This window comes from Ranitomeya imitator, chromosome 1 (genome assembly GCF_032444005.1).
Source record: "Ranitomeya imitator isolate aRanImi1 chromosome 1, aRanImi1.pri, whole genome shotgun sequence".
NCBI lineage: Eukaryota > Metazoa > Chordata > Amphibia > Anura > Dendrobatidae > Ranitomeya > Ranitomeya imitator.
This window is the reverse complement of record NC_091282.1, coordinates 351180239-351195070: the sequence shown is the minus strand read 5'-3', so window position 1 is coordinate 351195070 and position 14832 is coordinate 351180239. Positions and strand designations below refer to the sequence as shown.

General features: G+C 46.2%; 1 protein-coding gene across 3 annotated transcripts in view; it reads left to right on the top strand.

Moving 5' to 3' along the window:
- Positions 1 to 1597: 1597 nt before the first annotated feature.
- The window catches only part of SMTN (smoothelin), a 173251-nt gene continuing 160016 nt past the window's right edge, over positions 1598 to 14832 (top strand). For all 3 annotated transcript variants that reach the window (XM_069760252.1, XM_069760258.1, XM_069760264.1), the window contains exon 1: positions 1598 to 1723. In XM_069760252.1, the coding sequence (XP_069616353.1) occupies positions 1622 to 1723 (102 nt within the window). In that variant the 5' untranslated portion in view covers positions 1598 to 1621. The remainder of the gene's footprint in view (positions 1724 to 14832) is intronic.

Sequence of the window (14832 nt, the reverse complement as noted above, 5' to 3'; positions counted from 1 at the left end):
CTAGCCAGACCCTGGCGCTAGTATAATGTTAGGGCTAGCGGAACGCACCAAATAATAAGACAGATAGAGTATGGTGCGTTCACAGCCCGGGATCCACCGTGCAGAGATGGAACCTGCTGCCAAGTAATGACGAACTATATGGCGGTACAATGTGAATACACACACGGGTTAACCTTACCCTGTGTGAAGGAAGCGAACCCTGTTGTGTCACAGGGCCGCAGTACCGCACCAAGAGCGCAAGCAAGGAGTCTCAGAAGTCAATCCCAAGACACAGGATTTGAGTACATAGACCTCATGCGCTCGACACCGCTACAGGGGTGTCAGAGTGACAGCAATAGAAGCACGAGAGTGCATGCAGTGCCGCACTGGCGAACGCCACTAACCACCCAGGCTTGGGTCAGGAAAGCGCTGTGAAAGCACACGGCGCCACACTGGCGGTCACAGCAATAAGACGCTGTATTGTGTGTTTACGTGCTGATGGGTAAGTCGGGCGCTAGATAGCTACCATCATTCGCGACCAGTCAACACTAGGAATGGGAATGATTTAGGAGCTTTCATCCATCGACATCCATCCATCAACACACACACATTATCAAGTCAATACTAGCGCATGGCCATGCGGTCATGCGCAGCTTATATAGTTGCAGCACGTTCAGGACCTTCCAATAAAGGACCAATGGGAAGCTGCTACCGAAGTTTTGCCCTTTCAGGACCTTCCTGGAGGACCAATGGGATGTGCTGCAGTACCTGAGCATGTGACCCTCGATCTCCAACGGGAGATCTTGCCCTGGGCATGCTCAGAAAGAGAAAAGCAGGACTTAGTCCCAAAAGCATCTGCTCGCCGCTGCCCAACACTAGCTTCAATGGCAGACGCGGGAAAAGCAGCAGTAACTCTTTGTACAGCGTGAGACTGAGCAAGACGCTGGGACCGATGTCTCCGCTGAGCAGACTCCACTGCGGCTGGAGAAGAATGGGAGACCGCAGCGGAGATGGTTCGAGATTCCCCCTGTGCAGAGGCGGGAACTCGACACCTAACACATAGCAGGCATGTGATTACCTATAGCTGTTATGTATTACATATTTAAAGGGTTAAAGGGCAGGTAAAGAAAATCTAATCCGAGTCATGCCTGTGATCCTAAGGAAAGGCATGTGGGAAAGCAAATAATGGCGGGCGTGTGACTAGACCAGAGGCAGGCGGTGAGGATGTGCATCATTCCCTAAAGGAAAATAAAGCCCTCCGGTTTGTTGGCGATGCCTGGGTGACTCATGCATGGCTGATGGCTGCCTGCTGTCATTGCACCTCGGTTCCTCCAGGTGTCGCCATCCTCCCCGCCCGACAGTAGGATCATTGATCGGCGCTGGAGACCGTTGGATATGACAGTTCTTCTAATGAAGCCGACCTATTTACCTGCACCCACGCCACCTTCTACACTACAACTCCCGGCACGCCTTGCGAAGGGGCGTGTACTCAGAATTCAATTCATCCACTCCGCCGTCACAGGGGCGTGACTTAGTGATGATTCCTGGAGCGTAATTGGGTGATAGTTAAGGGGCGGAGACATGAGAGGAAACGTAGTGATTTGAAGTTTTTGGTGTGTAAGAGGCTAGAGCTCAGTAGTCCATGGCTGGCGGCCGGAGCAGGACGGCGGCGGGGCTCAGCACTGACATAGACATGTCTGACGAGCGCTTCTCCGCTATGGACGAGGGCTCTCTGCGCAAGCTGGTGAGTGCTGTGTGCTGTGGTGGCGCTGAGCCTGGATGTTTGGGCATCGCTCACATAGATGCGATCGCAGATAGATTGTTTCTTATTTGATGTCACTGTGCTTCCGATAGTGCGGATTATCCAGCACTTCGCTCACCTGCAGCACATCGCTCACCTGCAGCACATCGCTCACCTGCAGCACATCGCTCACCTGCAGCACATTCCCAGCCTCGGCTGCTGCTCAGGATGTGTGATCGCCCGGGGCTGCTCAGGAAGTGACTTCACTCCAGGTGATGATAAGGTGTGTGTGTGTCTGGGATGCTCCCATCAAGTTTCACAACTTTTACTGCCAGCTGGATCCGTTCTGACGATTACTGGATATGTGGGCACCCAGGCTCTGTTCACATGTAAAGTAATGATCCGTTTAAAAAAACTGATTTTGACTTCATCTGTTTTCTTTTTAATATTGAAATCTATGAATAACAAGTCGGTTAAAATACCCATCAGTTTTCTTCCATTTGAAACTGATCCAGTAACCAAAGCACGGATCCTTTTCTAATGAAAGACAGAATCATAGCTAAATAACAGATCCGTTTTCCGTAGGGGAGGTAGTGGAGAAAAGAACTCTGAAAAAGTGTATGGCGATTATGAACAATAACGCACATCCATTATATGAGCTATTCATGAGACAGAAGAGCACCTTCAGTAACCGGCTAATACTCCTGAGGTGTAAGAAGGAAAAGTATAGGAAATCGTTTGTGCCAACTGCCATGGGAATGTACAACAATAACATTAGGGTTAAACCACCAAGGTGAATGTCTACTTATTTCTCTACATTTCAGTTCACTCGTTGTGTATGTCCTATTCTAATGTATAATGTTCTTCTGTCAACAAACTGTCATGTCAACTATGTAATTCCTTTATGATTTTTATGATTTAAGTCGGGATCAATAAAGTGTATCGTATCGTAGACTTCAATGTTAAAAACGGATCCAGCTGAGATCAGTTACTAAAAGCGGACTACGCGTGGGGCGCGCGAGAAGAGGAGAAGCAGTGTGGGGGCGAGACAAGAGGAGAAGCAGTGTGGGGGCGAGACAAGAGGAGAAGCGGTGTGGGGGCGAGACAAGAGGAGAAGCGGTGTGGGGGTGCGACAAGAGAAGCAGTGTGGGGGCACGACAAGAGGAGAAGCGGTGTGGGGGCGAGACAAGAGGAGAAGCGGTGTGGGGGCGAGACAAGAGGAGAAGCGGTGTGGGGGCGAGACAAGAGGAGAAGCGGTGTGGGGGCACGACAAGAGGAGAAGCAGTGTGGGGGCGAGACAAGAGGAGAAGCAGTGTGGGGGTGCGACAAGAGAAGCAGTGTGGGGGCGAGACAAGAGGAGAAGCAGTGTGGGGGCACGACAAGAGGAGAAGCAGTGTGGGGGCGAGACAAGAGGAGAAGCAGTGTGGGGGTGCGACAAGAGAAGCAGTGTGGGGGCGAGACAAGAGGAGAAGCAGTGTGGGGGCGAGACAAGAGGAGAAGCGGTGTGGGGGTGCGACGAGGAGAAGCAGTGTGGGGGCACGACAAGAGGAGAAGCGGTGTGGGGGTGCGACAAGAGGAGAAGCGGTGTGGGGGTGCGACGAGGAGAAGCGGTGTGGGGGTGCGACGAGGAGAAGCAGTGTGGGGGCGAGACAAGAGGAGAAGCAGTGTGGGGGCGAGACAAGAGGAGAAGCAGTGTGGGGGTGCGACAAGAGAAGCAGTGTGGGGGCGAGACAAGAGGAGAAGCAGTGTGGGGGCACGACAAGAGGAGAAGCAGTGTGGGGGCGAGACAAGAGGAGAAGCAGTGTGGGGGTGCGACAAGAGAAGCAGTGTGGGGGCGAGACAAGAGGAGAAGCAGTGTGGGGGCGAGACAAGAGGAGAAGCAGTGTGGGGGTGCGACAAGAGAAGCAGTGTGGGGGCACGACAAGAGGAGAAGCGGTGTGGGGGTGCGACAAGAGGAGAAGCGGTGTGGGGGTGCGACGAGGAGAAGCGGTGTGGGGGTGCGACAAGAGAAGTGTGGGGCGCGTGACAAGAGGAGAAGCGGTGTGGGGGTGCGACGAGAGGAGAAGCGGCGTGGGGCGCGCGACGAGAGGAGAAGCGGCGTGGGGCGCGCGACGAGAGGAGAAGCGGCGTGGGGTGCGCGACGAGAGGAGAAGCGGCGTGGGGTGCGCGACGAGAGGAGAAGCGGCGTGGGGTGCGCGACGAGAGGAGAAGCGGCGTGGGGTGCGCGACGAGAGGAGAAGCGGCGTGGGGCGCGCGACGAGAGGAGAAGCGGCGTGGATCTCATTCTCAGGTTATCAGAATGGGGTGCACGGGTGGAGTGCTAGACGGATGGCAATTTGTGTCAGCATTTTTTATGTCTTTACTGCTGTTTTGCGGACATTTTGGAAATCCATAAGTCAATGCAGGAAAGCGCTGGCACTTGTGGTGTACGGTATTGAGCTTGTTCCTGTCAGAAGACACCAGAGACATTGACTTGTCACTTCTTTTAAACACTCAGCATCTTTACGTGTTGAAAAAAAAAAACGTTCAAAAACCTGAACCCCAAGTAATTTTTCCTTTACAGATGAAGGTGACAATTGTTCCTCATGTTTCGTGAGCAGACCCATGGAAAATGAAGCGATGTGAGCATACCCTCCAGTCCCATAATGCATCTGTTGTATGAGGCTATAGACTGCGCTCGCTCGGGGGATGTGCGCTTCAGTCTGTGGTATCGCTCACAAACCCGTGTGTTCACTTGCTCGCGCTCATCAGCGCACAGTAGAAGCGCACTCAATAGGGATCTGACCACATCCGAAAAGTCAGAGATGCCAGGGTTGGTGCCATTAAATGTAGTCTTCTGGTTTTCAGTTTCTTATGGAAAAACGTAATTCTTTAATTCAATCCCAGGTATTTTTTGCCCTAGACGATAAAATTTGTCATACAAAAATCTGTAATTTTCAGCTTAGCACATGCTGACATTAGCCTCCCCACTGGTGCTTATGTGAGGCCACAGCTGTCGTGTCAAGCTAGATGCTCGCCAGAATTATGGCAATTCACTTAGAAGTTATTGTTTTTTTAGACTGATATGGGATTCTTATTGCTCCGAAGCCTAGGTGTGGGCATCAGAGGACTTAGGGGAGGCGTTCATAATTATCTTGTTGTGATCTTTTTTTCATTAATCTGATGAGATCATAATGAATCATTTTATGGAAGAGACAAAGCTGCTCTGACCGTCAATCAGGTGAAATCTGTGATCTGTACAGACAGAATGAAAATTAGTTTTCTTTTGTGCATTTAATGACATGGGTGGATAGGACCTCTTCACAGGTGGGCTCGTGATGCAGAATGCGGACCTGTGAGACCTCTATCTTGTGTATATTTGCCTCTATTTACATGAACTGTTTTTCCTTTTATTCCTTGTTATATTGTTTTGTCATACACAAGTCTCATACTTTATATTCTATATTAAAATCAACGTATTATTGGAGCTTAGTATGGGCTCTTAGGAATAATTTATATAATCTTAGAATAAAATTATACTTGTGCTTGGACTTTAGACTCCTATATTCTTCTTGATGTCTTGTTACTACTGTTGTGTTGCAGTCCTACACACCAGAGCCATTGATTCTATGACCACAACAATGGAGTTTGTCCATCATTTACTTCCATGTATTGGGGGTGATTGGCTATCAGTGTAAGGCCGGTTTCACACGTCAGTGGCTCCGGTACGTGAGGTGACAGTTTCCTCACGTACCGGAGACACTGACTCACGTAGATACATTAAAATCAATGTGTCTCTGCACATGTCAGCGTGTTTTCACGGACCGTGTGTCCATTTGAAAAACACGGAGACATGTCAGTGTTCCTGGGAGCGCACGTATTACACGGACCCATTAAAGTCAATGGGTCTGCGTAAAACACGTACTGCACACAGATGCTGTCCATGTGCAGTTCGTGTGCCGTGCAGAAGACAGCGCTACAGTAAGCGCTGTCCCCCCAGGGTGCTGCTGAAGCCGCCATTCATTTCTTCTCTCTAGCAGCGTTCGCTGGAGAGAAGATATGAAAAATCTTTTTTTTTTTGGTGTTTAAAAAAAAGATCCCTGTGTCCAACCCCTTCCCCCCGCTGTTAATAAAATACTTACCCGGCTCCCTCTCTGCTTCCTCTCCTCGCCGCAGCTCTTCCTGTGTGAGCGGTCACGTGGTGCCGTCCATTACAGTGATGAATATGCGGCTCCACCTGCCATAGGGGTGGAGCCGCATATTCATCACTGTAATAAGCGGTACCACGTGACCGCTCATGAAGGAGAAGCTGTGGCGAGGAGAGGGAGCCGGGTAAGTATTTTATTAACAGCGGGGGGGGGCGCACAGGGGGTGGGAGGGGGTTGGACACAGGGATCTTTTTTTTAAACACAAAAAAAAAAAAGATTTTTCATATCTTCTCTCCAGCGAACGCTGCTGGAGAGAAGAAATGAATGGTGGCTTCAGCACCAGATGCAGGGGACAGCGCTGTCTCCTGCACAGTGCGTGTGGTACCCAGTCGGCACACGGGCGGCACACAGATGCCGCACGTGAGCACACGGACACGGATAATTCCGGTACCGATTTTTTCCGGTACCGGAATTATCTGGACGTGTGGGACAGGCCTAATGGAATCTAAGGGCGATTTTGCACGGCCTACATTCGTGCTCTGGGTATGGATCGGATTGGATACAGGTCTCTTGACCCAAACTCAACACCTTCATAGGCTATTGAGTTGACTCTGGAGAATCGCAGCCTTCCTGGATAATGTGGTCCTTAATTTTACCATGGGATTCAAATGTGTGAAAGACCTTATTTCTATGATATTGAGAAATGTCACATTAACTGTTGTCCAGCACCTCTTACGTCAGCATCAGGAGGTGAGAGCTGCTACTTATGAGGCATCTGTTGGCTGATCCGGATGGCTTCACGCACTTGAGCGATTAATTAGAATTGAGCAATTCCCTGTTAGGGCGGTTAATCAAAATATGACTTATGTTATTGTTTGGGAATTTGGCGGCCACTCTAGACCAGGCTCCTTTCACTCTTCAAAATGTTGGTGGAGTTTGCATAAAAATAAAGTTATAAAAAAAAAAAAAAAAATTGCAACTTTCGTACCCCATTCTGTTGGTGAAAAGGGCTTAATGAATTGGCCCCAATATCTATTGATACCTGGAAAGTAGCCAAGGGGGACGCCTCATTGGCATCAGAGTCCTGGATAATGAATTTAAACAGGACCTTTAACAGTCTTTTTATTTTTTTTATTTTTCCTGACTATATATCACTAAAAAGGGCTGAAGTGCTGATGATTAAAATGTGTTGTTTCCTTTGTCTCCTTTACCTGTTTACAACTTTGCCTTACATATGGGCTTTTTGAAGTTTAGGGAACCAAACATGCAAAGATCCCCTTTAACCAAGGGGACGTCCTTGGGGACTTTTTAATTTTTTTCCCCTCTATGGCACTACCCACTCATAAGAAAGCAAAATCTAGAGGGTGAAAAAAGCAAACTCTCAAATAGAAGGTCCGAACAGTCATTTGTGATCTGCTGAGACTTGATTAGAAATTATATTGATTGATGGTACGCCCCTGTTTTATTGATGAATACATTTTAAAAATAATGTGAAAGCTTCTTTTTAAAGGGGTTTGCAACTTTTAGTACCCGTTATGATTGATGTGCCATTCATGAATAAGCTATTGTAGAAGCCATATGCAAATCAGACTGGAAGTGCACTGGGGACGTGTCAGTATTCCAAGTTCATGGACACCGCTCCCAGTGCACTTCCAGCCTGCTCTTCGTATGACTTCTATACTGATTTCTCATGGCTGGCACATGGCATCTCAACATAGTCATAGGTTTATTGGCTCCTACACATTTCTACCACTAGTTCCATATGTAACAATGTGCTGAGAGCTTTTTCCTTAAGATAAACTACCCCTTTTAAGGTGGAATTATAGCCTGAAAAACCTTCTCCACTCAGCCACTATTGTCTTGAATGGCCGACCTTGTTGGATATTCTCACCTGTTTTGCAGGGGCAATTTGCTTATTGCTTATTTTTGTTGCTTACTGTTTCTTTGGTTTCCTTTTGCTACGTGGGCCTGTAACATAGGTCCATGGTTGTGTCTGGATACAAAGTACAGTAAAGAAGAAATTAAATGTGGAATGATCTGAGCGGCCCTTGATGGCGTAGATTGCAATTTGGACTTGAAGTTGATCTTGTGTTTCTAGATGGCACTGGAAGAGTTAATATCTACAAAGGGAGCCCTTTGATTTCCTGTGCCTTTAGGAATGCTGAGCATTTACGTGCACCCTGGCACTGCACTCCGTTTTTTTTTTTTTTACCCTCTGAATCTTAATCTTCTGGTGGTGTAATTATTTCTAAGTTTACACCAGGGTGGACAGGAAAAAATGAGACCGGACTCTGGAGTGATTCCTTTTGGCCTCCAGTCTTGACCTAACATCTAATTCCCAATGTTTTTCCTCCATGTTTGGAAGCGGCCATTGTTTTCCGGTGACTTCTTGGTCCATCAGGAACTGTAAAGGTACAAATGCTTTTTCATATACTTTGCCTTTGAATGGAATTTGTGATATTTAGGCTATGTGCACACGTTCAGGATTTCTTGCAGAAAATTCCTGAGAAAAACCTGAAATTTTCTGCAAGAAATCTGCATGTGTTTTTTGCCCCGTTTTTGATGTGTTTTTTTCCGGGCATTTCCCAATGCATTTTATAGTGGGAAATCCGCAAAAAACCCGCAAAATTAATGAACATGCTGCGTTTTTTACTGCGATGCGCTTTTTTCAGCGGAAAAAAAACGCATCATGTGCACAAAACATGCGGAATTCATTCTAAAGGATGAGATGCTTATTGTATGCTGTTTTTTTGCGGTATTTTAGCGTTTTTATAGCAAAAAAATCAGCAACGTGTGCACACAGCCTTAACCCCTTTCTGACCTCGGACGGGATAGTACGTCCGAGGTCAGATTCCCTGCTTTGATGCAGGCTCCGCGGTGAGCCCGCATCAAAGCCGGGACATGTCAGCTGTTTTGAACAGCTGACATGTGCCCGTAATAGGCGCGGGCAGAATCGCGATCTGCCCGCACCTATTAACTAGTTAAATGCCGCTGTCAAACGCAGACAGCGGCATTTAACTACCGCTTCCGGCCGGGCGGCCGGAAATGATGTCATCGCCGACCCCCGTCACTTGATTGGGGATCGGCGATGCGTCAGGATGGTAACCATAGAGGTCCTAGAGACCTCTATGGTTACTGATCACCGGTGGCTGTGAGCGCCACCCTGTGGTCGGCGCTCACAGCACACCTCTATTTCTGCTACATAGCAGCGATCAGCAGATCGCTGCTATGTAGCAGAGGCGATCGTGCTGTGCCTGCTTCTAGCCTCCCATGGAGGCTATCGAAGCATGGCACAAGTAAAAAAAAAAAAAAAAAAAGTTAAAAAAATGTGAAAAAATATAAAAGTTTAAATCACCCCCCTTTCGCCCCAATCAAAATAAATCAATTAAAAAAAATCAAAGCTACACATATTTGGTATCGCCACGCTCAGAATCGCCCGATCTATCAATTAAAAAAAAAGCATTAACCTGATCGCTAAATGGCGTATCGAGAAAAAAATCGAAACGCCAGAATTACGTTTTTTAGGTCGCCGCGACACTGCATTAAAATGCAATAACGGGCGATCAAAAGAACGTATCTGCACCAAAATGCTATCATTAAAAACGTCATCTCGGCACGCAAAAAATAAGCCCTCAACCGACCCCAGATCACGAAAAATGGAGATGCTACAAGTATCGGAAAATGGCGCAATTTTTTTTTTTTTTTTTTTTTAGCAAAGTTTGGATTTTTTTTTCACCACTTAGATAAACAATAACCTAGTCATGTTTGGCGTCTATGAACTCGTACTGACCTGGAGAATCATAATGTCAGGTCAGTTTTAGCATTTAGTGAACCTAGCAAAAAAGCCAAACAAAAAACAAGTATGGGATTGCACTTTTTTTGCAGTTTCACCGCACTTGGAATTTTTTTCCCGTTTTCTAGTACACGACATGCTAAAACCAATGATGTCGTTCAAAAGTAGAACTCGTCCCGCAAAAAATAAGCCCTCACATAAAATAAGCCCAAATTGACAAAAAAATAAAAAAGTTATGGCTCTGGGAAGGAGGGGAGTCAAAAACGAACACGGAAAAACGAAAAATCCCAAGGTCATGAAGGGGTTAAAGGTCTGCAGAATAGTGTTCAGCGGTATAACAGTGTCATGGCTTCACAAGGCCCATTCATACAATAAATAGACACAACAAACAAAAGGTGGAATTAATGGCCGTGTCATTTATTTTTGAGTTACTTAAATTTCATAACAAACATTTTGACCTTAAAATTAAACTCTTAAATTAACCGGAAGTTTAAAACACCTTATAAACCAATCCACCCATAAGGGCAATTTTCCACAAGCCAAGTCTCAGAGACATGGCCCCCCCACGACCAGACAGCCATTTTTCCACCATCGTTTGGAGATCTAGGTTAAAAATGTCCAATCCAATATCAGAAAGATGAATTAAGTCGTTCCTGTAAAGACCGGGTAGAAATCCTTCTAAGTCCACATGTCTGAAAAAAAAGCTGTTAATCAAAGGAAGAAACTTAGACATAACCCGATTAACCCTCTTCCGAATTTTCTCTAAAAAAACGAGTTCAACTCTATTCCAAAGCAACCTAGGAATGATCTCAGAAAAAACAAAAGAAATAAACGGAGAAGATTGCTTAAAATAAATAAAATCCGATCTCAACAAAGCTAACAAGTCCAAAGTTTTGGTTTTCCCGAGATCATTACCGGCCAGATGAAAAACTACTAAATCTGGAGATGGAAATTTACAAAAGCATTTCTCAAATTCTGCTATAACATTGTACCACGACATGCCTCTCACACTGTGCCAAAAAACTTGAACCACCTCTTGACTGAAAGAAAGGTTCTCAGAATAATAACGTTGTTTGGCTCTCTTCTGGGCCCAAAAAACATAGGAATGCCCTATAATCCAGATAATTTTGGCACCTGAAATAAAATCAAAATCAGTTATCGTATAAATCGTGTCTAACATAAAGCTTAAATCTACCCGACTCCCATCTGCCCAGTTGCATAATCTGTGAATCCAAAAGGCCGGATCTCGACGCTTCAGTTGCCGCTCCTATCCGGAAAGAGTGAGACGTAATTCTTAAATGATTTTTACCTAGTAACTGCAAACATTTTTTCAAAACCGCATTAAACTGAAAGATTGTCGCCGGTGTGCCATCCAAATGAATAAATAATGGCCCAGGAAGGCTTGGCCTAACTTGAAGCCAGCGGCTGGCGTTGGCCACTGGACAAAAAATCTTATCTGGAATAGAATCAATCTTTAACCTAACGCCTCGCCCCAATTGATCTGTTTTAGATTTCCTAACAAACAAAAACAAGTGCGAGCTAAAAACCGACAGATCCGAAACCATTAGACCCGACGGATCAGCTTTTTTCGACGAAACTAACTCCCCGATACGCAATGCCCCGAAAAACGCCAGCGTAAATGCCGAAGAAAACAACAAACTTTCAGCCGAATCACTACATACTTTACGCAAGGATATACAAAGGTCTTCTAACAGTTGAAGGGAAATAGGGCGTCTAGAATCTGGTTTGAAACTGGTTCTTCTAAACCCCTTTAAAAATTGCTTGACAGGAAATAAGGCCGACAACGGAACCTTACCCAATAATTTCAGAAAAAACGACACCCCCGCCAAGGACTTGGCAACAGCCGAGTATGACAAACCCTTGTTACAAAGAAACTCTCCGAATCTCAAACCCGAAATAGGGCTGGAATTATTAAACTCAAAATTATGTAAATTACAGAAGCTAATCCATTGCTGCCATGCGGCTGAATAGTCAGCCCATGATCGCGCTGACAATGAATTTTCTATAAAATGAGGAATTAACTCAAAATCAAGTCCCAAACCTCTAGCGGGCAAAACGTTGGTTCCAAGTCTGCATTGGGCACCTGTTGGCGAAAAATTTGCCATTTTTGATTGGAAAGAGAATCCGTAATAAAACCTAAACTACTCGACCCCAATTTAGCTTTCAACCAGATGTTTGACTTTAAGCATAGCAGAACCAACTGCCTCAGGATTCTCATAGCCCACACATTTTTAGAACACAAGGTGTTAATGCTGAGAACAACACCCTTGTTATTGGACAAAATCAGTATCCTACTATCTTTCATCAGATGACCCCACAAATATAAGCCAAGAAAAATAGAAAAAAGTTCTAAAACCATGGGATTTAAAACTGTTTTCATGCGTAAACAAGAATCAGGCCATTTGTGAGAAAACCAATGCGAAGAAAACAGGATTCCGCAGCCGCTATCAGAATTGGAAGAAAAAGCAAACGGAATAGAATCTGCTAAAACAAACTCCGATTGCCAACAGGATTTGCCATTGAAGCCCAAAAGAAATTACCTCCAAACCCTGGCATCCTCTTTCAACTCTGAAGAGACTCGAATATGTGCCTCAGGGGATGAGAGCCCTATTGTGGAATTGTAGAGGCGTCTTGAAAAAACCCTGCCTATCGGAATAACACGCAAGGCAAAATTCAAGAGGCCCAAAAGAGATTGCAAGTCCTTTAAGGTTACCTTTTTTCTGGATAAGAATTTATCCAAGGCATCAATTAATTTAGAAATTTTTTCTTCTGGAAGTCTGCATTCCATTCTAACTGAATCCAACGTAATGCCCAAAAATTCGATCACGTTCGACGGTTGGCAAGTCTTATCATGAGCTAATGGGACCCCAAACTGTTCACACATGGCTATAAATCTATTTAGAGTGACTAAGCACAAATCAGAAAAGGGGGGCCCTACAAAAAGAAAATCATCTAAATAGTGTAAAATACCGGCGTCCCGAGTGTTCTGCTCCAAAACCCAATGCAAAAACGATGAAAAACTTTCAAAATAAAAGCAAGATAACGAAAACCCCATAGGCAAGCACATGTTGAAAAAATAAAGATCCTCAAAATGAAAGCCCAAAGAATTAAATCCCACCGGATGGACAGGAAGAAGTCTAAATGCCGATTTGATGTCTGACTTTGCCATTAATGAAAACCTACCAAACTTCCTAAGCAAATCAATAGCCGCGTCGAAGGACGAATAAGAAACGGAACACAGGGATTTATCTACTTCGTCGTTCAGGGAAGAACCTACGGGGTAAGATAGGTGATGAATCATGCGAAAACTGCCAGGGTCTTTCTTGGGAACAATCCCGAGAGGGGAAACCCGAAAATTTTCAAAAGGAGGGGAAGAAAAGGGGCCCGCGATCCTACCCAAAGCTAATTCCTCCAAAATCTTTTTCCTAGCTACATCTAGATGACAATTTAAGGATGCTAAATTCTTAACCAGAACGCAACCAGGGCCCTTAAATTGAGGAACTTCGAAACCGAAAAGGAAACCATTAAACAAGAGTTTACTGGTCTCCTGTCTTGGGTATATTTTTAACCACTGAAGCATTTCTAGAATTTTCACCGGAGTCCGAGCTTTTTGGAATTGGGTCCCTGGGTGATGTTTGAGACAATTGCTTACGAAAGCACTTGAACATCGGATGAGAGTTCCCGCAGAATGAGCACTCATGGCGAAATCTGCATGAGCTACCCCATTTGCATTGAGACTCATTATAAGCAAAACACACTCCTTTCCTTGGAAAAACCAAAGCTGGTTGTTTGGTGGCATACTGCCTTTGGGGGAGCATAAGGTATATCCATAACCCCACATCTTTAACCCCCCATTTAACATCAGGGTGTACCGCTAATTTCTGCCTAAAGGCCTCATCGTAATGGAGCCAAGCGAGGCCTCCAAAATTACGATAAGCCTCTAAAATAATATCAACATGTTGGAATAATTTACTACACAACTCTGGAAATTTCTCCCCTAGGACCGCTGAATAGATGGAAAAGGCTTGAATCCAATTGTTAAATGATTTTGTTGAGCTACGTCTAGGGTCATCACTATCCGGTTTAACCTCCTTCTCTGATCTATTCAAGTGGTCCCTACGGGGAAGTAGCGAAAATAGATCCACATAATTCTTATTCCAAATGAGCTCCTTAATAGACGAGCTCAAATGGAAACCTAGAGGTGAAAGGTCGCAAGTAAGCGCCTCTTTAAAAGGGTTCAGCGGGGATGGGTTAACCTCATTGTTAATGGGTGCTATAACACTAGGAGGAGAGCTAAAAATATCCCCAACTGAATCTACTAATACATTTCTTATAATCTCCCTAAGCTGTTCAGGAGGGACAGACAGGGGCACATCAAAGTTCTCACCCCCTCTGGAAAGTCCTCCTCTGGGCCTCTGGTCCGCTGCAGAACCGACGCTCAAGCCCTGGCAGGCGAGCTCAGCTGTTGCAATGCTGGAGCGTTGTATCTTCGGTCGACGTCGGATTCAATCGTCTGGACGCCGGCCGTCGTAGGAGGGAGCAGGCTGCTGGAAGAGGCTGCTGAGGGGGCCGCAGTCACTGAGCAGGGTAATGCCGCTGCAGCGCTTTTACGGCTGCGAGGAGCGGCAGCCCTGCCGGCGGCTCCAGACGACGCCGCCGACCCCTCTTGACACCGGCGCTGCCCCTCACGCACCGGACTCCGGGAAGTGACCGGGGAGGAGCGCCGAGACCTCTTGCGCACATCCGGTGCGCGGCTGCTGGGACCGGGAGATGGAAGGGGCGGAACAGACCTCAATGGCGTTCTCCTTCTAGACCTGACAGGAGGAGTCACCGCTGGGACGCTCTCCTGTAACGGCTGCTGCACATCAGGGCACGGGCACGGCTCTAAAACAGGGGGGACGGTAACCGGAGCCGCCGGTGACGATTCCAAGGCAAGACAGCTTCTCAACCAGTCTGCCCCGTCTTCTCTGCCGGCTCTTGCCAGGAGTTGCTGCAAGAGGCTGTCCATCTTCTGTTTCTTCAGCTCCGACTGAGGTAAAAATTCAAACTGCTGGGCTTTTTATAACCTTCTAAAAAGCCTGCCAAAAACCCAACGGCCAATAAAAAGCCGTTAATTCAAACTCCAAACAAACTGGATAAAACCAGCTCAAACCGCTCCTGGCACACTGCCA